This window comes from Podarcis bocagei, assembly GCF_964188305.1.
Source record: "Podarcis bocagei genome assembly, chromosome: 1".
Lineage (NCBI taxonomy): Eukaryota > Metazoa > Chordata > Lepidosauria > Squamata > Lacertidae > Podarcis > Podarcis bocagei.
In genome coordinates this window covers 100,878,429-100,902,348 of record NC_138125.1, presented here as the reverse complement: position 1 = coordinate 100,902,348, position 23,920 = coordinate 100,878,429, and the positions used below count along the sequence as shown (strand labels likewise).

At 42.7% G+C, this 23,920-nt stretch overlaps 1 protein-coding gene across 6 annotated transcripts in view; it reads right to left on the bottom strand.

The window, feature by feature from the left end:
- THSD7B (thrombospondin type 1 domain containing 7B) overlaps positions 1-23,920 on the bottom strand; it is a 628,355-nt gene that overhangs the window by 64,134 nt on the left and 540,301 nt on the right. For all 6 annotated transcript variants that reach the window (XM_081199464.1, XM_081199466.1, XM_081199465.1 and 3 more), the window contains one exon: positions 18,287-18,465. In XM_081199464.1, the coding sequence (XP_081055590.1) occupies positions 18,287-18,465 (179 nt within the window). The remainder of the gene's footprint in view (positions 1-18,286; positions 18,466-23,920) is intronic.

Genomic DNA, 23,920 nt, shown 5'->3' with positions numbered 1-23,920 from the left:
AAAATAAGTTAAAATAAGTGTCTTTGTGTGCTTGAGCTCAGGCAGAGATTATCTCAGCAAAAAGATGACTGAAGACCCGGTTCTTTGCCATGCGAGTTTGCTGTGTGCTAGACCTGGCTTTTAAAATGCCATGTGTCCAGTTAGAAGTGATGAACAAGAACTGATCCAAAGCACAAATGTCTAACAATGGCAGTCTAGACATACAAGTGACCTATATTGCTTGGGGCTTAACGGCATGGATTCTGTAGCCAGAACCTACAAAGACTGGCTCCTGACTACATGGCTCAGTCATTTAAAAAAATGTCAGGGAAAATAGGCAGCGCCACCTCAAAGCAAATGAAAACTCTCAAAGAAGTGAACCTCACAAGTGCCCAAAAAATTGTGTAGCTTATTCATAGATTGTTCTCCCAAAGGGCAAAGAAATTCCTTCACAGGCGACAATAAATAACTACTGTCCTTGATGAAGACTTGTACTTGAAACACATCCAGCATAATAACAGAAAGTTGCAGTGCTTTTGTAAATAAAATACACTATTTCTATGCTACTTTTGCCTGCCTCTTTTTTTCTTTTTCAGTTTCTTTTAAATATTATCCCAGCTGTATAGATGTAGTGCTTGGGGGTGAAAGCAGCTCCCATCTGGCAAGGATAACATCTGAATAGCCCCTGATTGTTAGGAGTTCTCCAGGAGCAATGATTGTAATTAGTGTGTTAGATTCAAGGGAGAATCCTACTCACAGGCTGCAGGTAGTTTGTTCTCCCTCATATTATATCAGCATCCCCAGGTGAGACTAAGGCTTGAAGATGCAGGACTGACCAGCTTCTGCACTTGCTGCTTTCTACACTTGATGCAATATGGACTGCAGCCACTCAGAGAATCCACCTTGAGTTTTATAGTAGCCATCAAAGCTTTTCTGCACTTGGAGAAGTTACTGGAGAGCTCATCAAAACTATAAAGAGGTTAAGAAACTATAAAGAGGTTAGACAAGTAAGATCTGTCTCAGATGTTACAGAAAAGTAAAGAAAAAAGACATACATGTCACCAAGAGCACCCATGTAATGGCAACAGGTTATGCCTTTTATTCTCTGGAAGATGACTTCCTTCTTCAGATGTGGCAGATGAAGCATGAAAAGCAGATGTCCTAAGTCCTATTCGGTCTTTCTGCAAATGGCTTAGGTAAACACATGAAGAGGGGAGAGACTGCACAACCACACAAAAATCATTTCCCTGTTACTAAACAGCACCTCACCTACAATGCAGGCATGGTGTTTACACCTGGCTGTTCCTCTGGTTTACTAGCAACAGAAAAACTGCACCTCCTCATTTAACCACCCAGCATTTAATATCAGCTTGCAAGTGCCATGCCTTTGTATTTTCATGCCTTGTGTTATACTTGCTTTATCTCCTTGTTTGCCACTTTCCCATTGTTTTGTTGACAACTATTTTGGTAAATAATACATGCTCTTATCCCAAATGCATTATCATCTGACATATTTCCATGAATGTCTCAAAATGCACTGTTTGCATGCTTACTACTGAATAAGTGCAGAGTAAGAGCAGAATACATAGAGTTGCAGCCCTGTGTATTAACAGAGAGTCATCCTTTCAAAAACAAACAAACAAAGAAACCACTGACATCAACAGGCTTAAGTTAACCATGATTTCAATGGGATTTTCCCTCTGAGTGTGACTTAGCCTGATGCAACCCAAAGAGAGCTGTTGCAGAGTAGTGGCTAAGAGAAATTCTCTGGTTCAAACTTCACTTCTGCCATGAAATCACTAGGCAGACCTAAGCAAGCCATGTGTGCTCTCTCTCTCTCTCTCTCTCTCTCTCTCTCTCTCTCTCTCTCTCTCTGTCTCTCCCCAACCTCCAACCTTTAACAAGTTAGGCAGTAATACTAACTTGGTTTTTTGTTAGGATCGCACACTTTGAACACGTGGTCTAAGGGCCAATGTATCTCCTGGGGAATTTTCTGGGAGCTGCGTTTCAGTGGTGGGTGGAGCCAGAGGGGAGAGTGGGTGGCCTAGGGAGAGTTTTGAGAGCGAGCGAGAGAGCTAGTCCTGAAGGGCTACATTTGAAACCTGGACCTGATGTTCCTTACTCCTAATTTAAATGTCAGATAAATGTTAATTATCATTATTTACTTAGAAATAAACTCCACTTAATGTGTTGGGATGTAGCTCCAAGTAAGCATGGGCAAGATCACAAATGCAAGTTCTTTGTCTACATCAGTGTTTCCCAACCGGTGTTCCGCGGCACACTAGTGTTCCGTGGAACATTGCCTTGTGTTCCGTGGGAGGGAGGCGGGCGAGTCGGGCGGCGAGAGGCGGGGCGGCGGCGGCGGCGAGCACACGCGGGGCGGCGAGCGAGCTCCCTCCCACATCCCATCGCCGCTCGCTACTGGGCCTGTGCATGCGTGAAGTTTTCGCGCATAGCCACTTCCGGGCCTGCCCCAGGAGGTGGGGTTGCGGGCATCATGCCCTTCCCCCCGTGAGCGGGGGCTGGTCTCAGCCCCCGCGAGAGCAAGGGAATCCCATCCGGCCACGCCTCCTGGCCAGCCAATTGGCTGGCTGGAGGGGGTGTGGCTTGCCCTATTTAGGGCCGGAGCGGAGGGGGCTCGCCCTCTCTTCTCCGGCTAGCCCCATCGCCGCTTGCTACATCCCATCGCCACTCGCTACTGGGCCTGCGCATGCGCGAAGTTTGCAGTCCTTGCAGTCCTCGGTAACCACAGCTTGCAGTCCTCGGTAACCACAGCGACCCGAGGGAGGGGAGGGAACAGGGAAGTCGAGGGTGGCGGCGAGCCGCGATGACGTCAGTGGGCCGCGCTGCCTCGCCCTGGCACGGTGTGAGAGCCCCGGCTAGTGGCGCAAGCTTCGGAATAAGTGGGATCCGTGTGCACGAGACCGAGATCGCGGGTAAGGAGCTCAGCCCTGGGCAGGAGGAAGCGGGGCCGTGCGTGCGGGCCACATCCCCACAGAGAGCGAGCCTCCCCCGGCCCACCACTCCGGGCAGGTCCACTCGCATGAGGGGGCGGCAATGGCGACGGCCGGCAGCTTGCCTGCAATGCCATCCCTCGAGCAGGCGAGGAGCCCGGAGGCTACCAGATGCGAGTCCTCTTTCCCACCCTGCTCGGGAGTCCAGAGCACTTGGTCGCATTCAGGATCTAGAGTGGGGAAGCGGGGCTTGTGTCTGGGCTGGACACATTGGGCTGCCTGTGCCGCTCGACCTGCGGGGAGAAATCAGGGTGGGAGTCACGACCGTGAGGCAGGGCTGCCAAGTGTGGCAGAAGAGGACACGGCCGTCGCACCTGTCCTTAGGTAGGAGCTTCTTCCGTGTCGACCTGCTGCCCTAAAGTCTTGGCTTTTTTCTTGGCTTTTTGGCGGTTGGCACAGAAGGAAGGCAAGGGGGAGGGAAAAAATTGAAACTTACACTTTCGTGCGTCCCTCCCGGCGTGACGCTGCGCGCTGACGTCACGGGGCTGTAATGGTGGTGTGCCTCGAGATTTTTTTCATGAAACAAGTGTGCCTTTGCCCAAAAAAGGTTGGGAAACACTGGTCTACATTATGTCTATACATTACACATAAATAGGCAGGGTTATAGGCAGTGGTACTTATAACTGCAAACAAAATCTTTTAAAGCATATGTGCATTATCTACAACTATTTAACTGCAAAACAATATGTGAGTCTTCAGCAGGTAGTGTGAGTCCTGAGCTTCATTTTTAGCATAGAAAGACCCTAGGGTGAATACACTTAATAACTGTGAAGAAGCCCTTATTTTGTGATTTGTATTATAGTAGTGCCCAAAGGACCTTCCTGCATTGGTTCATCATGCACAAGCACACAATCTGTTCCCCCAAAGAATACCCTGGCTAAATTAAAACAAGCAGGGATGTGTGACAATTTATCATAATAAGAACTATGCCAGAGTAATTTAATCATGCATTTTCATAAGCTAACGCCACAGACAATACATTACTTCCAAATGACTTTAAACGTATCAGCAACTTTCATGTGCCAAGACAACCCGACTGCCATCATATGCAGCTTAAAAAGTAAAATAAAAAGTTTGGTAGAATGAAGTTTGAAGTAGTTCCATTTTATGTATATAGGTTAGTAGCACTTGTTTGGAAGCCACAGTCTGAACCAACTTCCTCATACAACCATCAGTGGTAAAACTGCATGATTTTCATATGTGTACATGGGTGTACACCTCACCCGATACCTCTGTGTACTTGCAGAGGAGCAACGGCATGTGTAAAGGAGCCCATAATGCATTAGAACAGACTTAGCCCAGGCTTCCCCTGAGTGCTCAGAGACCAAGCAAGATCCTTCAACTGCTGCATGAGTTCCTCCTTCATCTGCTCAAGCACATGCCTGTGTAATGTACAGAGCTCTTCCAATGGTCAGCATAATGTCAAGGACTATTTTCAACTACCTAATCTCTCTGCTCTCAGTTCAGTGGTAAAGAAAGTATGTAGGAAGTGATGGGAAAGACCCTTGCACAAGACTCTCGGAGTGCAGCTGATTGTCAAAGAAAGCAGTACTTGGCTGGACAAACAATGGTCTGACTTGGGATAAGTCCGCTTAATAATTGCCAAGATTTGGAATCAAACCTGGAATAGGGCTGTAGGGACAGCAATATTAGATAGGTAAACAATGCAGTGTTGGGAGCCAGCTCTATTTGTGGTGGCTGCTCTGATACAACTAGAATTCTACTTCAGAAACACATTAGTAGGGCTTATATTGTTTGTAACCTCCATGTGATCTTCAGGTGAAGGGTAGTATACAAATTTAATAAGTAAATAATAATAATGATGATAAGGCCTGATGAGGACCTTTCCTACTTGCTCAAGTAGCAACTGACTGATATCTGAAGGCAGAGGCCTTGTGATGAGGCCCAGAAAGCGGGATTAGGACAGAAGCATTGCATCCCATTGTCAATGTTAAGCTGCTCTTGATCTGCTCAGTGCCAATATAGCAACACTTTTATTAGTCTCTCCCTGGCACCACACAAACTGGTCCCTCCACCTGCTCCACTCACTCCTCTGTGATGGACCTAGTTCTAACAGCCCATAGATGAGAAGCCTGTGCTTGAATTTCACTCAGAGTGTAGTTAGGAGCTCAGATGATTGAATGTTTGTCTCCACATAAATGTCAGGGAGAAGGATAAGCCAGCACACCTTTCCTTGACATCTAGTTTTACATATAAAATATAAAAACTCAGCATAATGCATCCAAGATTTACATCTCCATTTGCTGTTTAAGTACTAGTCCACCCACAGTGATTAAGGAACTGCAGCAGACACCCTTGCCCAGACAGTGACTCTGTGTCAGAGCTGAAGCAGGAATTCTGCAATCTTCTGCATCATCCATAATTATCACCTACCCACATTGGCCTGGATCATTAACCAGTGGTGAAGAGTCTAAGGTGAAATAGCCTAAGATAGAAAAACTTATAAGTGGCTACCCCTGCAAGGAGTGATTAGAGTGAAACCCTCAAACTAAGTGACAGGAGCAGTTTTAAGGTCTTCACTTACATCTGGATGGCAAAAATTAGTATGCGATACAAGTGGCATGCACTGCACCACACTTGACGGCTGATTTTCAATTGTAGAAGGGATCTCAAGTTTTGTTTCTTTAAATCTGAGCTAATATTTATCTACAGTATGGTTTCCAGATTTTCAAAAAACAATTCCTGGGGGGGGGGGGATATCCGCAGTGAAGAAAATTACTTGAGTGATATATGTGCCTCTTTTTATAGTCATTAAAAAGGTGACAATAATATGCCAGTGGTGCAACGTGCAATTTTATAATCACATGAAGCAATGACATCTTTTGTGCCTCTCACCCTCCCTCTAGAAACTCTACCTGTGATCACTTCTATAGGGTCATAATCAACCTTCTCCCCTCTCAAGCACATCCTGACTCATTCACATGGACACCAAAATCTCAGAATCTTGAATAAAATGTTCCTGACACAACACACATATTACATTACCACAAATCATGCATCCTGCATAGGTGCCCTTGAATGGTTTTCATGCCCTCATTACCATACCCTGCAAGTATCCCAGAAAAACCAGGACATCCTGTTTTTTCTCATGAGAGGATGACGGCCATTTTGGGCACCATGATCTCGTACAATTTCGCACCACAACCCTCCCTCCCAAAAAAACTATTTTTTTTCAGGGCTGCGAGCTCAGGCGGTGCCTCCCAAACACATGTTTTTTAATGCTGTGCCCAAATAAATCACTTGGGGAAAAATAGGGTGTGAAATGGTGTGAGATCACAATGCCCAAAATGACTACCATCCTCTTGTAAGAAAAAAATGGAAAATGGCATTCCGGTTTTTGTCTTTGATGTTTTGGAGGATATATACTAGGTCATAATTCCCCAGCAGTTCTCTCTGTTACCAAAAGGCTAAGTCAGACACATACACACACACTTCTGGTTGCTCCTGCCTCTCACCAAGAATTCAGCCCAATCAGGGAGTCAAAATTACTAAGGGGTGCTGTCCTCGCCCTAGTGTCTCTCAAAGAGACTTCTTAAGGACAAATTCCTTTGGTGTCAACCTACTTGTGGTGACCCTGGCAGTAGCAGGCCTGCCACCTTAGGCAACATTCCTTTTAAGCCCCTGTGGGGCTGATGGTAAAGTCAGACACAGTGTCTGCCATTGGCAATCAGTCTTGGCTGGCTCTTCCTGAAAACCAATCAAATGAACCACTAATAGAGTGCGCTACTCACTTTTTGCCTGGGTAGATAGTTATAGGCTGTTACAGCAGGGTATGGAATCTAGGGGGCTATCAGTTAAACATTATAGCTCACAAATTCATGATGGAACTCAAGCACAACTACCTTTGATAGTTTAATGGGTCAAATGAAATACATTTCGAGCACCTGTGTATATTTAGCACACAAGCATATTAAACTGTCCCATAAAAATAGCTTCCATTAAATTTATAATAAGTACCATTATGCAGAATTAATTAAACATCCAGGTTTGAAAATAAGAAACTAAGTTACTTGATATTGTCAAAACGGTAAAGGCTGCTCTCCCATCTTTGTGTTTTGCCAGAAATCAGCTCTTTAAAACGTTCAAGGAATAATCCACAAAGCACTAGGGAGTTATGAAACGAATGGTGGTAACAGAGCAAGCTATGTGATTGATGCTGCCCAGAGGGTGCTATCTAGTCCACAATTAGATCCGTTTAAATCTCATCAATGGAACCTTAAATATGCTAGATTGTACTCTTAGGGTTTCAGTCATGTTCAGAGTTATGTGTCCCTCGTTCCCATTGTAATCACTAGGACATTTGTGGCCGCAAGCAGCTGCAGGATGGCAGCTTCTTGCTGCAGTCCTTAACATACTGAGGGAAGACCAGCTGATCTCAGGTGAACCTACTTGAATTCTGTGGAACTCTGTGGAATGCAAATATTCAGCAGGACTGAGGACTCTTTTCCCTAATGTGCTTGCATTGCTCACACAAGGAGACTTTGAAGTGGGGCGGCATTCAGGGGCATGATTCCACACCTACATAATAGCTCAGGTGGTAGAGCCTGAGACTTTTAACCTCAGGGTCGTGGGTTCATGCCACACATTGGGCAAAAGATACCTACATTGTAGGGGGTGGTCCCTTCCAATGCTACAATTCTATGATGAGTGGTATAGGTAGCAGAGGGCATACTATGTGTCTTGCAGCAATTTTAGATTGGCTCCCAATTTACGAATGTTTAGGTTTTAGAAGTCAAATCCAACAGCAATAATATAAACAGGAAGGGGATGTAGATTAAAAGCTATGAAACCAGAAAAGCATATTTAATGTCAAACTGTATCAATGTCAGAAATAAAAATTATTATATGGCAAATGAATTGAAGTAATTCACAGTTTGAAAACAACCATTGCATATATAAAATATTAGATTCCTGATTCTAAAAATATAGAGTTAATTGCCCTCTTTACTGTCTGCAATGAAAACAGAAATAATGTGGGGGGTTTTGGTGTTGGTATAAAGGCAATTACTCATGTTGACCAACTTAGGTTCATTAGAAATCACTGGCATATATATCATCAGTGGATTTTATAAAATGCATTAAGTAGCATCTTGCAGAAGGCGCATTGTGAACTCAACCCCGCTCAGCTCACCCTATGCTGTGATGACATTGCAGGCGATTGTATCATGAAAAAGATAACAATATTCCAGTGTGAATCTGTAAGCTGTCAAAGTGTCAAAAGGTGTGGGGGGGCGTGCCCTAATACCTTTCACTGAAAAGGGAAAAGAATTCCCAAGGTACTAGTAGGAACAAAGATGCATGCCAGTCACTGGAATGCTAAGGAAGCTTTCCAATCTGTGCAATAAATTATTTTATACGGAAATAGTCACTTAAATAAGTGGCATTCTAATGTGATAATCTGTTGTGCTTTTTTTTTTCTGGCAACCAGCATTTGTTGCATTCTTATATTAGCACAGCAGTACTAAACCTACTAATGAGGGAGGAAGTTCTACTGAACTTCATGGCACTTACTTCTGAGTAAGCAGACAAAGACTAAGAAGCTGCCGGTATGAGTTAACAAGACAACCAATCTATTTCTCACATGTGGGAGATGAAGTGCTAAACAGGAATCTTGACTGCACAACTTCAGGTTATAGGTGGATGACTCACATGGCTGAATGCTTCTCCCTACAAATAAAGATTTCTGGAGAGAATTTTAGACTGAAGTGTGACAGTCTAGGTACAGGTTATACAGTAATATAAAGTCAAGTGAGAGGAGCTAACAAAACGACCCCTTTCCATGCCAGCATTGCCTCAGCCATTGGGAAACTGGTGTGAGAAGTAATCACTTTGGCACTGGGATTAGGCAAGCAGGAAACTAGGATGCCCATATGTACAACTTTACAGAGGACAACCCTTGATTTGAATTTCTGCCAGAAGGAATCCAGGCTAAGTCCAGTCTAAAGGCAAAGAAGCATGAGAAAGGTAGAGCAGGGGCTTTGAAGTTGTCCATCAACTATTAGTACTTGGACAGCAGACAGAGCAGGCACACAGGTGCTGTGGTCAATTTGTGGCTCTCAATAGGAATGCACTTCAGCAATAGCACCCAAACGGTTCAGTAGGCCTGAACAAAGATGTTCAGATCCACATGTACATTGGCTATCTGGGCAAAGCCCAATTTTCATATGGTAATCTCCCTTGCTGGATCAGGATGTTGATGGTTTCATGCAGCTATGGCATTTCCTAAATAACAATGTCCAAATTTTGCATTATAAAATGCAGGTGAGGGACCTTTGGCCCTCCAGATACTTTTGGACTACAGCTCCTATCAGCCATGTTGGCTTGGGTTGATGGCAAATGAATCCTACACTGGTTCCCCATCCTGGTTATAGGGCAGCCCCAGGTAACTACTGGGAGGAGGAATCAGTCCTCTTTATAGTCTATATAACAAATATGTCAATGTAATACATTGGTTATGCTATATCCTTCATTTGTTCTGCCTGTTTGTTCTCTCACCCAATCACAATTAAAGAGGTAAGTGCATAGATGACTTTTTTTTGGTAAATCTTGCAAATGAAAGGTGTTCTTTTTGATAAGGAGGATACAGTGAAGTATCACAATTTGTTTTTTGCTTTTGCCTTTAGCAAAGGTAACCAAAACTGTTGTGATTTAGGCAAAGCACTGCAAGGAGTTTTAAAACAATCTGAAAAAATGTAAATAAATTAGATAATGAAATGGAAATAGTATACATTGGGAGAAAAGGTATAGCAATTCCTTTAAAAGGGAAAGGGGAATCTCCTGCCTCCATTACACATTGCACTATATTGGAAACTGATGGTCTCTGGCAACACTGTCAATTTGACATGCCTAAACAAATTATGTGCATCAATAGAGACATCTCAAAGGTGTGTCTTCCTCGGGGACATCGAAGATACCAATAAATGACAATTCAAACATTGAAAGAACAAGTCTATACACTTTTGTTAAAGTGACATACAAAAAATAACAAAGTACCGTTTAATTGTTTAAGGGTCCTGTACTCCCCCATAATAATATCATTTCTTATCCCTCATAGAACATCCAGTTTTGTGTCTTTGAGCTATGGTGCTAACCTCTTTTGTGTGAGGATTACTAAAAGTTTTAATTAACTGAATTTAATATGAGGTTGATTGGAAGTGTTAATTGAAGAAACAGTTTTCACCGACTTTAGACCATGTAATTGCAAAAGAACTTTTACTTGTTATTCCCATTAATACCATCTGCCCAAATCTCTATTTTGTTATCTACTCAAGCTCATTTAACAGTTTATTACAAAATCCACATAGGTTATTGATTATAGCATTATGGCCAAGGTATTTCAAGCTAATGCACCACCTGCTGGGTGAATACAATTATGTTTCAGGAGGCCATAACAGTGTCCTCCTTGGTCCTCCATCAGTATAGCTATCTGGGACAGAACAGAAGAGATTTCAGAAGATTTGGGATTTGTTTAATTATGAAATGGTTTAAGGCTCGTGTTTTCTCATTAAAATAAGCACACTAAGGGAAAACATTTTAAGATACTCTGCTACAATGATTTACACTTGAGTCCAATATGACATTAAATTAGATAACTAGCATAATGTGAATTAATAGGTGCTAATCTAGGTCAGTGGCAGTGTGCATGCATCTGGCCCTAGCTTCAGACCCTGCCATCTCCACTTAAATGACTGCAACTTGTGAAAGGTCTTAGCCAGAGAGACTGGAGAGCTGCACTAGTGAAACAACCATTTGATTCATTATAAGGCAGCTTCTTGAGAGCCCCATGGACTGCAAGAAGATCAAATCTATCCATTCTTAAGGAAATCAGCCCTGAGTGCTCACTGGAAGGACAGATCCTGAAGCTGAGGCTCCAATACTTTGGCCACCTCATGAGAAGAGAAGACTCCCTGGAAAAGACCCTGATGTTGGGAAAGATGGAGGGCACAAGGAGAAGGTGACGGCAGGGGATGAGATGGTTGGACAGTGTTCTCGAAGCTACCAGCATGAGTTTGACCAAACTGCGGGAGGCAGTGGAAGACAGAAGTGCCTGGCGTGCTCTGGTCCATGGGGTCTCGAAGAGTCGGACACGACTAAACAACTAAACAACAACAAGGCAGCTAAATCAAGCATATAGCTAAATCAAGTCTGTGTGGCTAAGAGACCCATTAAGTTGAATGCAGCCCATTGACAGCATATGGCAGCCTACCTGGCACCTCATTAAGGCTCTTAATTTTGCTGCCTGCCCTAGTATTACTCCAGAGACTGTGGGGCTTACTGAGACCCTGAGAGGCTGCATGACTGATTGAGCTACATGGTCACAAGCTGTGCAAAGTCTGATCAAAATAGTTATGCCAGCCTCAAGAATTACAATGTTATATTGTTATTTATTGCACTATGAAAGTACGTATCTGCACAGACAGGCAGCTTGGCAGAATCTCAAGGAGGTAAGCATCTACAGCCCACTGTGTGCATATTATCCTACAATACATTTGAGAGATCTAGGCCATGTTCCAAATGCAAGAGCCTGCAAGAGACTGAGTGTGTGCAGTGGGGCTTAGCTCTCTTTTGATGGTGGAGATGCTTCCAAAGTGTTCATGGTTGAATGGAGTGCCAGAAACCCTGCAGTGGAACACGTTCCACAATGAATTGTCCTTGAGATACCTGCAAACAGCAGCCTATTTCTTTTGAAATTTTGAAGCAAGGTGATCAGTTACACATCAGCCAAAAATAAGATGTTAACATTTAAAATATAAAGGAAAAAGAGAGGAAAAAATAGCATCAAACTTGAATATGGTAACATATAAAGGTAAAGGTACCCCTGCCCATACGGGCCAGTCTTGACAGACTCTAGGGTTGTGCGCCCATCTCACTTAAGAGGCCGGGGGCCAGCGCTGTATGCATGGTCACAAATTGAGCAATAACTACTAAGATACTCAAGGCAACTAACAATCTTCAACATTCTGCATGAAAATATCACACACACACACACACACACACACACACAAAATGTAATATATATGTAAACACAAAAAAAGACTTGCAATTGCCTGCCTAGCTGTGTGAACTAATATTTGGCAAGACAAAATACAAGCATCATAACTAAGCTTTTCAGTTAAGCCAAGTAAGCTAATCCTGCTGCTTTGGGAAAAGCCTTTCACAAACCACAATACTGATGTGTTAGATCACAGGTAATAAGAACTTACCTTCTGACACATCAGAGACTAATGTTAGTTGACCTAACCTAGTCATGTGCTCAGATTTCAATGGATCTACTCTGACTAAAACTTAGTTGAAAACCACTCAAAGCCTGAAAGTCATAAAAGCGTTTATTTGAGGGGGGCAGAACTAGTATGCCTGTGGTCCACCTTATCAGGGACCTTCTGTTTTTGCCATCTCTCTGGGACTGCAAACAGAACAGTGTGCAAGTCCTGGTGGACCACAAAAATAAATGGTTGGTGGGCTGCATTTGGCTTGATGGCACAATTTGCTCTGGCATGGTAAGAAGTTACTCTGGTTAGTAAGATTTTACTCAGGACTGCCAATGTTTTTTCCAGATCTTCCAACTTTGCTTTGTCATTAAAATGAAGCCAAGAATCTCAGGATTCTAGGCAAAACTATGCTATGTTTGCACTGTTGATTGTCTATCACATGTCCTTCTGTACCTATATATACACACACAATGAAACAAGCAGAGATGCACATACACTCATACACCAATCCTTAACTGTTGTGATTATTCTTTTGAAATGGCATAATATTTTCTAGTAAATTCATTTTCTTCAAAATTGCACGCAATACAGTCTTATGAAGCCAATTTTCTTTGGCTTATTTGCAGACTGGTTGTCTTAATACCTGCTTTTGTATACACAGTTTTCAGACTTTCCCACTGAGATGCTCTGAATTATAGCTAATTCTTCCATTAGGTTTTTCTAATGAATGCCTATTGGTCTTCTTGCTGTTGAAGTAACCATTATCCGATGTTTACTTCCTCTAGCTACGCGTTCCAAATTATATAAATCCTCTGTTTGCTGTCCAGATTTAGTAACTGTTATTAGCTGGTGGGAAAACATCAAATAAAACAAATAAAAAACTAATCTGCCTGTGAATAGCATCCCAAAGTAATATATGACTGAGGAGGCATTTGTCAGGTGCTGTATTTACCGCAATCTAGGCCTAGAAACAACAGCAAGTGACATATCCTTCGGAGAGGACTTATGAGATCAAATTATAACATAATTTTATGCCTATATGTGTGTATCTGTACAATGTTTGAAATTCATTAAGGCTGGAATCCTAAAGACACTTACCTGGGACTCATTGAACTTTGGAATCGGCATGCATAAGATTGCACCGTAAGTATATTATAGTGTTATGGATAGGGATGAGATATGTTTCACAGCTATTTGCACTGTGTGGGCAACCTTGAAAAGAATGAATATGTTCTGGGGAGCTATGACATAAACAGGGACACAACTCTGATCAGCTGCCCAGTTTCTAACCTTCGATTTTATGAAAAATGTGTGACGTTTAGTTTTAGTGTTTATACTATTTTTGTAAGTCACTGTGGGCCACTTTAGTAAGGAAAGCAATTAATAAACAAATTGTCAATCAGATGATTTTTTTTTAACCTATTATAGTCTAGATTCTGGCAAAAAAAGGGTTTAGGTCCCCCACACCCTCTCAGTTACAGACAGCCATCCCTGTAGTATCAGGGTAAGCAGACCTTGAACAGTTCCCTTACACATAGAAATAGGATGTGTGGGCCCCAATCCAGGAGGGCTTCTTTGTCCCTTCTGTGCAGTAAAATGCTCAAGGCACACTGCAGCATATGCAGGCTTTCCCCCTCCTGTTTGAGAAAATACAAAGGCCCTGCATTTTCAACACAGTGGACAATAGATGTCTTATGCATGTCATCACCTGTCCTTAACTGAAGTCAGAAGAATGCTGGAGAAATAAATGAGGGTTCTTCTCTCACCTTGCCACACCCACAAATGATTTTAACTAGAGAGAAAGTTCAGTGCACTGAAAACCTTTAGTGACATTCCAAAAGCTCAGGTATGCAGAACAAGAAAAGGCAGTGAAAGGTCTCAATATTAAAGGTATAGGTAAAGGGACCCCTGACCATTAGGTCCAGTCACGGACGACTCTGGGGTTGCGGTGCTCATCTTGTTTTTACTGGCTGAGGGAGCTGGTGTACAGCTTCTGAGTCATGTGGCTAGTATGACTAAGCCGCTTCTGGCAAACCAGAGAAACTCACGGAAATGGTGTTTACCTTCCCGCCGGAGCGGTACCTATTTATCTACTTGCACTTGTCGTGCTTTCAAACTGCTAGGCTGGCAGGAGCAGGGACCGAGCAACGGGAGCTCACCCTGTCGTGGGGATTCAAACCACCGAACTTCTGATCGGCAAGCCGTAGGCTCTGTAGTTTAGACCACTATCCCTGTTGAGGATAGTACTAGAGTTAATAGACTTAAAGTATAGTAGAACACTCTATCTATGTATACATTCTTGATGAATGTGAATGGATCAGGATGCGGTAGCTAATGTGCTGCCTTCCAAAGGGATTCCAACTCCCATCAGCCCCAGCCTGCCCAGCCAGTGGCCAAGACTGATGGGAGCTGGAGTCCAAGACCTGCACAACCTGGCTTTAGCTACCCTGGTCTAAAAGTACCTATCTCTGAAGGAAAGGTGAAGCTAAGGAAGTGTGGAGTTGATCAGTGTCTGGGTGAAGATCACTAGCATCTTCATATAAGCTGCTCTCAGCTTTCTAAAGGAGTGCACAATATAAGTATCAACTCAATTTATAAAATCCAGTTGTCAACATTATTCCTCTGTTGCACTTCAAAGCCAATATGTGCATCCTGACAGAAAATAAGAAATGGTATTCATTATGCTATTGTGTTTCCTACTCTTCGGGTAGCAATAGAATCTAATGGCAATCTGGAAAATATCAGAATTTGCTATCCACAGCCACGATTCCAAAACAGAAATAAATCTTCATGTGTCTCATTGGTCTAGATGAAGACATACAGAACACTATTGTGTCTATCTCATAGTTTCCCATGAAGTTTATCTACCATTAAATTTAAGAATTCAATTCAAAGAGGTGCTAAACCAATTTTGAAATTAGAAAGCTGACCAAAAAAATGTGTTTGAATTTTGACATAAATATTCTGCCATGTTTGTGGATGATGTGCCTTACTATATCTTCCTCAAGCTTATCATCTGTGCATTATTTACAGTGGAATTTCATTTTACCTGTTAGGTGATCTCCCAGATTTATGAGGGAAAGGACTGAGATATGGGCATTATTTATCTTATTGAGAATCATCATATTTCCTTGGGCTCTGTTTCTATTACACTATTGCTTATGTATGTTAATATGTAAGAAAGCAATAAGAAACTTCAAAACTTTGTCTAAACCTAGCTGTAGAAAATGGAAAGATTGCAAATAACATTAAGGCCAATTTGAATCCAGCTTTTCAAAGCAGGGTTTGAATAAAATGTGTTGACCGTACCTCATATTATATTCACTTGCAGGGGTGGTCCAATCACAAAGCAATTTCACACCATTGTTTCAGGCAGCAAGCATGTGTGTTTGGGAGGAATTGGTATCCTCTGGGACACTGCTCTTGTCTTGCTGCCAGTCCAGGTGGACCTACAGAATCTTTGCATGGATGAGAGGTGTCTGCAGGACTAACACCATTCCCCCCTCCCCATCCTGGCATGCTCTGAGAAAAGATGTGAGCAGCAGGTTCGGCAAAACATTAAAGTTACTTTCAAGTAACTTTACAAGTTTATCTAACTTTAAACAAAGCTTCTAGGTGCTGTGCCCAAGAAGAGGTCACCTAGCTACCTTGCCAGGAATGCCTGGTGTTAGGAATGGCCTTCTCCCTTAGTCCTTTCTCAAAGTGAACCAAGACAGAATAGAGGAGGAAAGCCCATTGGCATTGTGGCCACTGCAGAGGCAAACCCAAACAAATATAAGTGGGCCAGGATGAGGGTTGAGGTGCAGCAGTGACAGAAGCAGCAGCTGGGAGGGGAAGAAGAGGGAGACCAGACGTGGCAAAGGGGAGAAAGAAAAGGTGGAGGTGTGACAATGTCTCTTCCCTCACTTTAGGTGGCAGAGAGTAGTGTTCCTGTCCTGTTCGCTTGCCACAGAGACTGAAAGCTAGTTTTCTAGCTTGGCTGATCATTTAGCTCAGCATTTAGACTGCTAGAGTTGCCTGGACAGTTGCCTAAACTGTGCTTCGCTGAAGGTTGGTATTGTACTACCAATCTTACTATATGCTTGTGAAACATGGTCCACGTGTAAACACCATCTCCTCAAAAGATTCCATCAATGGTGTCTCCGAAAAAAATTACGTATCACTTGGGAAGACAGGCAAACTAATGTCAGTGTACTAGAAGAAGCAAAGATCACCAGTGTTGAAGCAATAATTCTTCAACATCAACTTCGTTGGACTGGTCATGTTGTTCGGATGCCTAATTATTGTCTTCCAAAGCTCTTCCGAACTTAAAAATGGAAAGCGTAATGTAATGCTGGTGGTCAACAAAAGAGGTTTAAAGACTGTCTCAAGGCAAATCTAAAAAAATGTAGTATAAACACCGACAATCAGGAAACATTGGCCTGCGAGCGCTCCAGGTGGAGAACAGGATGAAAGGGAGATATGTGCTAAGAGGAAGGCACGTTTGGCAAACCCTCACCATGATTAACTCCTGCCCGGAAATCTATGTCCCCATTGTGGAAGGACATGTGGTTCCAGAATTGGCCTCCACGGTCACCTATGGGCACTGTTAAGACTGTGTTCATCGAAGACAATCTTACTTGTCTACGAGTGATTGCCAAAGAAGAAGAAGACATGTTGAAACTAACAAACCTAAATTAGTTAGGACCATTAACTTCAATGGGTCTGCTCTGAGGAGGAGTAGCATTGGATATAAAACTGAATGCTAAAGTGAGCCTCGAAATTGACATACCTTCCCCCAAATTTCTGTGATGAACCAGGGTTCAAAGTATGTGCATAAAGAACAAGGCCTTGCTTTTATGATCTGCCTGCACCTCTTCCACAATGGACAAATTGTGTGACCAGAACGTATGCGCATAATTCACACCAACAGTTCTCTGCATGGTGGGGGGAGGTCACAAGCTTCAGGTTCACTCCAGCACCCTGTTGTGTATACAAACTATTGTGTGGAAAATATCAGAGTTAAAGCCCCTAACCCAGGGTATTCAGCTTGATTTCCAATAAGTAGGATTCTTCATCATAACTACCTGCCAGGGTGCAGCATGAACCAAGCCTAAGAAATAAAGGCTATTTGAATTGCATCTTGCTTTTAAATAGGTTGTGTAAAAGTGCATTCCATGCAAGCAGCTCTTATTTTATGCGAAGCATTACCAAAGCGAAACCATGACCAGAGGCAGAATGAACACAGTGCAGTAGTAAGTCACAATGTGTTCCATGCTGCTTATTTCCAGCATCTGTAGGACTGTAATATTAGATCACTTTCTTTGCTTTTTTAATGTTAAGATAACCTGCACGCTATAGTCAAAGTTCCGCAAGTGACTTTCCTGAGTATGCTTGTATTAGAATCAGAAAAGATGAAATGAAGGAAATACTAACACATCTTCTTTAGAAATAACCAGCACAAAGAGTAGGATACTGAGTTTCTTTCAATAGACTTTAAAAGCATTAAACATTTTTAATTGTATGAGCCCATATATTATCCTGCCTGCATTAACTGCCAAGTTCCTTTATTACATTAAATTGCAACATTAATTGAAAAAATATTTTACTCCTAATTATCCATCTGAATATTCTCATTTATATCTGTGTCTTCTCCTAATAAGAGTATACACTAGAAAATTACCTTGTAATTCTCAGATAGAAACTTATTAGAACAGAGTGGAATTGAATTTGTTGGGGGGAGGGAAATAATGAAGAATAGGTTCAAAGAATCAATCTTCACAACTATTTTAAGTGAGTCTCGCTGATTGCACTCTGTTATTAGTGATTTGTGAGATACAGCGGAAACATGGTATAAATATTTACTCACAATGCCAAAGAGACTGGAGTGTTTTTGAGAATAAGGAAGGAACTCTGAAATAAACATGAAAGGCTGTATCAATATATATTCCTAGGAAAAAGTATGACCAGGTGAGGGAGAATATTTACTAAAGGGAAGCTGTCTTGTTTATATCATCCAGATAATTCCCTAAATGTATCTGATACACTGTAAAAGTGTTCTACTGGTTTCTTGATATACCTCACCTGATTCTTAGGATCCAGTTTTGGACAAGGACGTCCTCCATTGTAAGGCTTCTCCTTAAGCCACTTGGACCGGATTTTCACTCCTGTTCCACAAGACGAACTGCAAGGGGCCCAACTAGACCAGTCACTTAATTTGCAATCAAATGGACAAGGTACCATACAAGGCTGTTCAACATAACCTAAAATAAAAATGTAGGAAAGACAGAACAGTGAAAATTATCTTAACACTGAGATATTTATCTAATTAATAGTCTGAAGGTCATCTGTCTTGGAATGGTGTATCTGGAAAGTTACATGGGAACTAGGAGGGTTGGGCATTTCAAACAAGTGATTGTTGCTTAGGAGTCCTATATTTCTGTCAACTCATTGGTTCTTCACATTGGTCTGGTTCGTACATAACACTAAACTATGGTTTAAATAAACCTTAAATTGATAAACTGTGGTTTCACATTATGTGCATACTAGGCCTACTGATTTGTTAGCAAAAATAAGCCATAGCTTACTGACCTTAACTATGATTTAGCATTACAGTTTAAGTGTGGTTTATTTGTTTGTCCTTCAAGCTTGAGATGCTAGAGAACAGTGACTGAAAAGTTGAACTACTCTCCATGCTCAGCTGCTACCATTAGACATGTCACTGAAGATGACACCACTGCTAAGTCTGTATGGAGACAGGAACCTTTCCCCACACCGACTTGCCTTCCTTACACAGCCAGGGCACAGAGTGGAGATGAACATCTGGAGGAAAGTTAAAGAGGCTGTTCTCCATGAGGACTAGCTTTCACTTTAGTTATTTTTAAAATAAAATAAAAGTTTAAAAGCCTGTTGTTAAAATTTTACAAGTTATGCCTGTGCACGTGAGCATGGGGCTCCTAAAAATGTTTTAAGAGCAAGACAAATACCTCTGCTGAACAGCCAACTTGATAAGTTATTTAATGTATATGATGATCCCCCTATTGACAAATTTATCTTAGGTTTCCTCCCCATAAGCAGCCATTTGAGGGATTCTCTCCTCCCTGCCTTGGCTTCAAAGCACCATTTCTGTTTTCATTTCTTCCCTCCCCTATCCACATTACATCACAATCCAGTGCATGTTTACTCTGAAGTAAATTCCATTAAGCTTAGTGGGGCTTGTGGCCAGGCTGCCTTCTAAGCATTCCAGAAAGCCCCAAAGCTGAATTCTAAACAGTAGAAGGGGAGGGAGAGTTCAAATCATATTGGAAGCCCCAGCACACGAAAGACAGATAGGAGATGGGGTGAGATAGGTGGTGATGTGATGTTAGCTGGAGCAGCAGCACCTCTACAATAATTTCCCTTGGGACATTCCCTAAACCTATATATATGCACACACAGTGTAGTCCAACCCTTCATCTCTTTCCCTCAGGAGACAAGTGTCAAGTTGTGGGGCACAGAATCTCGCCTGTGAAAGAAAACGAGTCTCTCCCTGTTGGTTTCTGCTTTCCTTCACTGTGCAGCGAAAGGGCTTGTCACGAGACAGGTGTTTACATTCCACAGTCTGTACTGTTGGAGTTTCTCACGGGAAAGGGAGGCTGGATGTGACGTACACTGGTTTCCTGTTTTTCACTGTGTGATTCTCTCCGAGCTGTTGAGGAGAGAGGATGCATTTTTTTCTGCTCCGGCAGAGGCAAGATGTCTTTCTGTAATATACCAGCTTTGAACTGTAAATAAAAGCAATATAGAGTATGCAGCACGTACTCCTCATCCTTCCGCTGGCCAAGGGACTCTGCTTTAAACTAACACGTGGTTATGGGCCCAGAAGTCGAATCGGAGTGCCGGCAAAGGATCGGAAAGCAGAGGGACAGATCGGAACGGTATCTGCTCTGCGCGTAAAAGTGATTGATGAGGTATGTGCTACTGCTCCGGGCAGCCTGCCAGCTTCTAGTTAATTGTTTTATGGCTGGTCTTTGAACTTTTAAAGCCGTTTTGCCGGGAATAGGCAAAAGGCTCCCAGGCTCAAGTTACTATGCTGGGGAAATCGAAAGTAACTTTTAAGTGCGCTTTTGGAATAAAGCAGCTGCAGCAGTGACGCAGCAAGATTTAAAGCAGCATATATGACGCTGAAGGCTAATGCCAGAGTCATGATGGCCCTTCAGGTTGCTTGTAGGATTCCTAAGCTCAACATGAAGAACTATGCAAACTGGGTTCTATATGCAGAGGCAATTCTGCGGAAAGAGGGTTTGTTTGAGGTGATTACAGAAACCCCCCCAGTTCCAGTTACAGATGCATGGGAAGCTAAGGATTCGAAAGCTAGGGGAACGCTTACATTGATAGTATCCCCAGAAGAGCTCTGTCTATTGCGTGATAAGACCTCAGCCAGAGAAATTTGGGACGCTTTGAGAGAGGCTCACTTAAGGACAGAAGCTGGATCTACTATGTTTTACTTTAACAAGCTGCATAATATGGCTCTTGCTGAAGGTGGAGATGTGCGTTTACATCTGATGGAGATGCAAAATCTGAGACATGAGCTGCAACAGAGAGGACTCAACTTTCCAGAGGCTGTGTATTCTTTCATGGTACTACAATCTTTGGGTTCAGGTTGGGAGTCTGTTGCAACCCAGATTGCTGTACAGCCAACCGCTCAGCTGACAGTGGACTATGTAACTGCCGTGATATTAAATGAAGCGGATCGCTGGGGTGCTAGCTGCATGGGCAAGGGGGAGTCTTCACAGACGTCATCCCTTAGTGCAGTGGAACCACCAGATGGCGCCAAAGCTTTGAAGGCAGTGAAATGCTACTTGTGTGGACGTCTAGGCCATATGAAGAGGGAATGCAGATATCCCAGGGCCAAGACAGAGCAGCGCAGCGAAAGCTCATCGCGTGGAAAAGGCCAAGGCAAAGGCAAAGGTCCGGTGTCCAGGACAACGCAGCACAAGGCTATGGTTTCACGCTTCACTCCAAAGGTTGCAGAGGTCCAGAAGACGTCTAGATCTTTCTTCGTTGTTGATTCTGCAGCAACTCACCACATGTGCAACGATAAGAGACTGTTTGTGTCTTTTACACCGCAGGAAGGTGCGATTCACCAGGCGGATGACCACACTATTCCCAGTAAAGGCTACGGAACTGTTGTTCTTCACAGTTTGGACTTATCGATACAGAATGTGCTTTACGTGCCAGACGCCAAACATAATCTGCTCAGTGTTGGACAGCTGAATGAGCGGAACATTGACGTGTCCTTCAAGAACAAGAAGTGCATCATCACAAAGAAAAATGATTATGTATTGCATGCTGAATATGTTGATCGTTTGTTTGTTTTGTATTATGATGATGTTGAAAAGGATGACACTTGTTGCATTGCAGGTTCTAACAAAAGTTTGCATGCAGAATGTATTCATGATTTTCATAGAAAATTTGGTCATTTGCATTTTGAGGCAGTATCTAAAATGCCTGCCTTGGTTGAAGGTATGACTATTAAACCCTGCAGGTACCACATGAAGTGCAAAGCATGTGCAGCAAACAATGTGAAAATGGCTGCGAAAGGTAAGGTGTCTAGTAGGCAAGCTACAGAACCATACCAGGTTGTTCATGCAGATTTGGTTGGACCACTAGCACCCTCTTTGGGTGGAAATAGGTACTTCATGGTTCTCATTGATGCATTTTCTAGATATATTTTTGTGTACAATCTCAAGCAGAAATCAGAGGCTTTTCCTAGGTTCAAGGAATTCTGTGCTTGGTTGGAAAATGTGCATGGTAAGAAGATAAAGACTCTTTTCAGTGATCGCGGGGGAGAGTTCACTTCTCAGCAGTTTGAAGCTTTTCTGACTGAGAAAGGAATTCAACACGATTTGTCTAGTCCTCGCTCGCCATGGCAGAATGGGCTTGCGGAACGGGCAAATCAGACATTGCTTCAAGGGTTAAAAACCTTGCTGCATGATGCCAATCTTCCAGAGAGTTATTGGGCCGAAGCTCTCTCGTGTTTTGTTTACAGTTACAATCGCAGGTTATCTTCAGCGATTGGTTGTACCCCCTATGAGAAGATGTTTGGCAAGAAGCCATACATCAAACACATGAAGATTTTTGGTTCGGACATGTGGGTTCACTTGCCACAAAACTCCAAGTTAGACAAGCGTGGATTGCATGGTATCTTTCTAGGTTATCAGAAAGGATCTTACAGAATAATGATGACTGACTCTAAGACAATTAAGCTCACGAGAAGTGTTGAGTACAATGCAAAGTGGGGGGAGAATGTGGGAATTTTCCAATGTTATCCTGATGACAGTGATGAGACTGAGGATAGTCAAAAGCAACCACAACAACCCACTGATGAAGGTTCTGAGTCTGAATCTGAAACTGAATCGGGTGATTCAGAGGATTTCAAGAGTGTGAAAGCCTCTATGCGACCCTCTGAAAGCTCTGATCAAGAATTGGAGGAACCATTGTTCACAATAGGTCGCTTTTCTCCTAAGAAGGAAGAGGAGAGTGTTGAAGACTTAAGGCTAATTCGTAGGTCACAGAGAGCCACAAAAGGCAAACCTCCAAAGAGATTTGCTGATGAGTTTGCTACGATAGCAGTAACAGCTGTTAAAAGCTCCAAGAAGGTATTTGAACCTTCAAGTTTCCAAGAAATCCAGGATTTGGATTCAAAGGAAGCTGAGCCATGGTTAAATGCCATGAAGGCTGAGCTTGATTCCTTAGAAAGGAACAAAACATGGGAACTAGTTCCAGTAGTTCCAGGAATGAAACTGCTTGGAAGCAAATGGGTCTTCAAAGCGAAGACAGATCAAAATGGCAAGATAGTCAGACACAAAGCCAGATTGGTAGCCAGAGGTTTTGCACAGGTACCAGGTGAAGACTATCACGAGACCTACTCACCCACAGTGAGATATGAGAGCATTAGGCTTATGCTCAAGCTAGCTGCAGAGGAAAATCTACACATTAGTCACCATGATATTAATACAGCTTTTCTGTACGGATCTCTGGATGAATCACTTTATATGCTTCCACCTGATGGCGTACAGGTAAAACAGGGATTTGTTTGTGCTCTGAAGAAATCCCTTTATGGTCTCAAACAAAGTGCACGGTGTTGGCACACAAAACTCACTGAAGTATTGTTTTCTCTAGGTTTTCAACAAGGGAAAGCTGATCCATGTGTATTTGTCAAAGAGGAGGGGCAAAAGAAACTGTACTGTTTGTTTTATGTTGATGATTTATTATTCTTTTGGAAAGATGTCGCAATGTACAATAACGCCCTAGCTCAACTGAAAGAGCACTTTGACATGAAAGATCTTGGTGAGGTAAACAACTACCTATCTCTGGAAATAGAGAGAGATCAAGATGGTAACATTCTAGTACACCAGTCACGGAAAATTGCTGATGTGTTAAGCAAACTAAACCTGATGGATGCTAACCCTGTAGACACACCGATGACAACAGGTTATCAGGTAGATGACACTGAAGAAGCATTTTCTGACACTACACTGTACAGAAGTGTGCTAGGCAAGCTAAACTTCATTGCCAGATGTTCAAGACCAGACATTGCTGTTAGCTGTAATTTGCTAAGCAGACAAGTCAACAATCCTAGTGTCAAGGATTGGAAAGCTCTGAAACGCATAGCGCGGTATTTGAAAGGCACTATGCATTACAGACTGAGACTTAACAATCAGAAGTCTGGTGGTC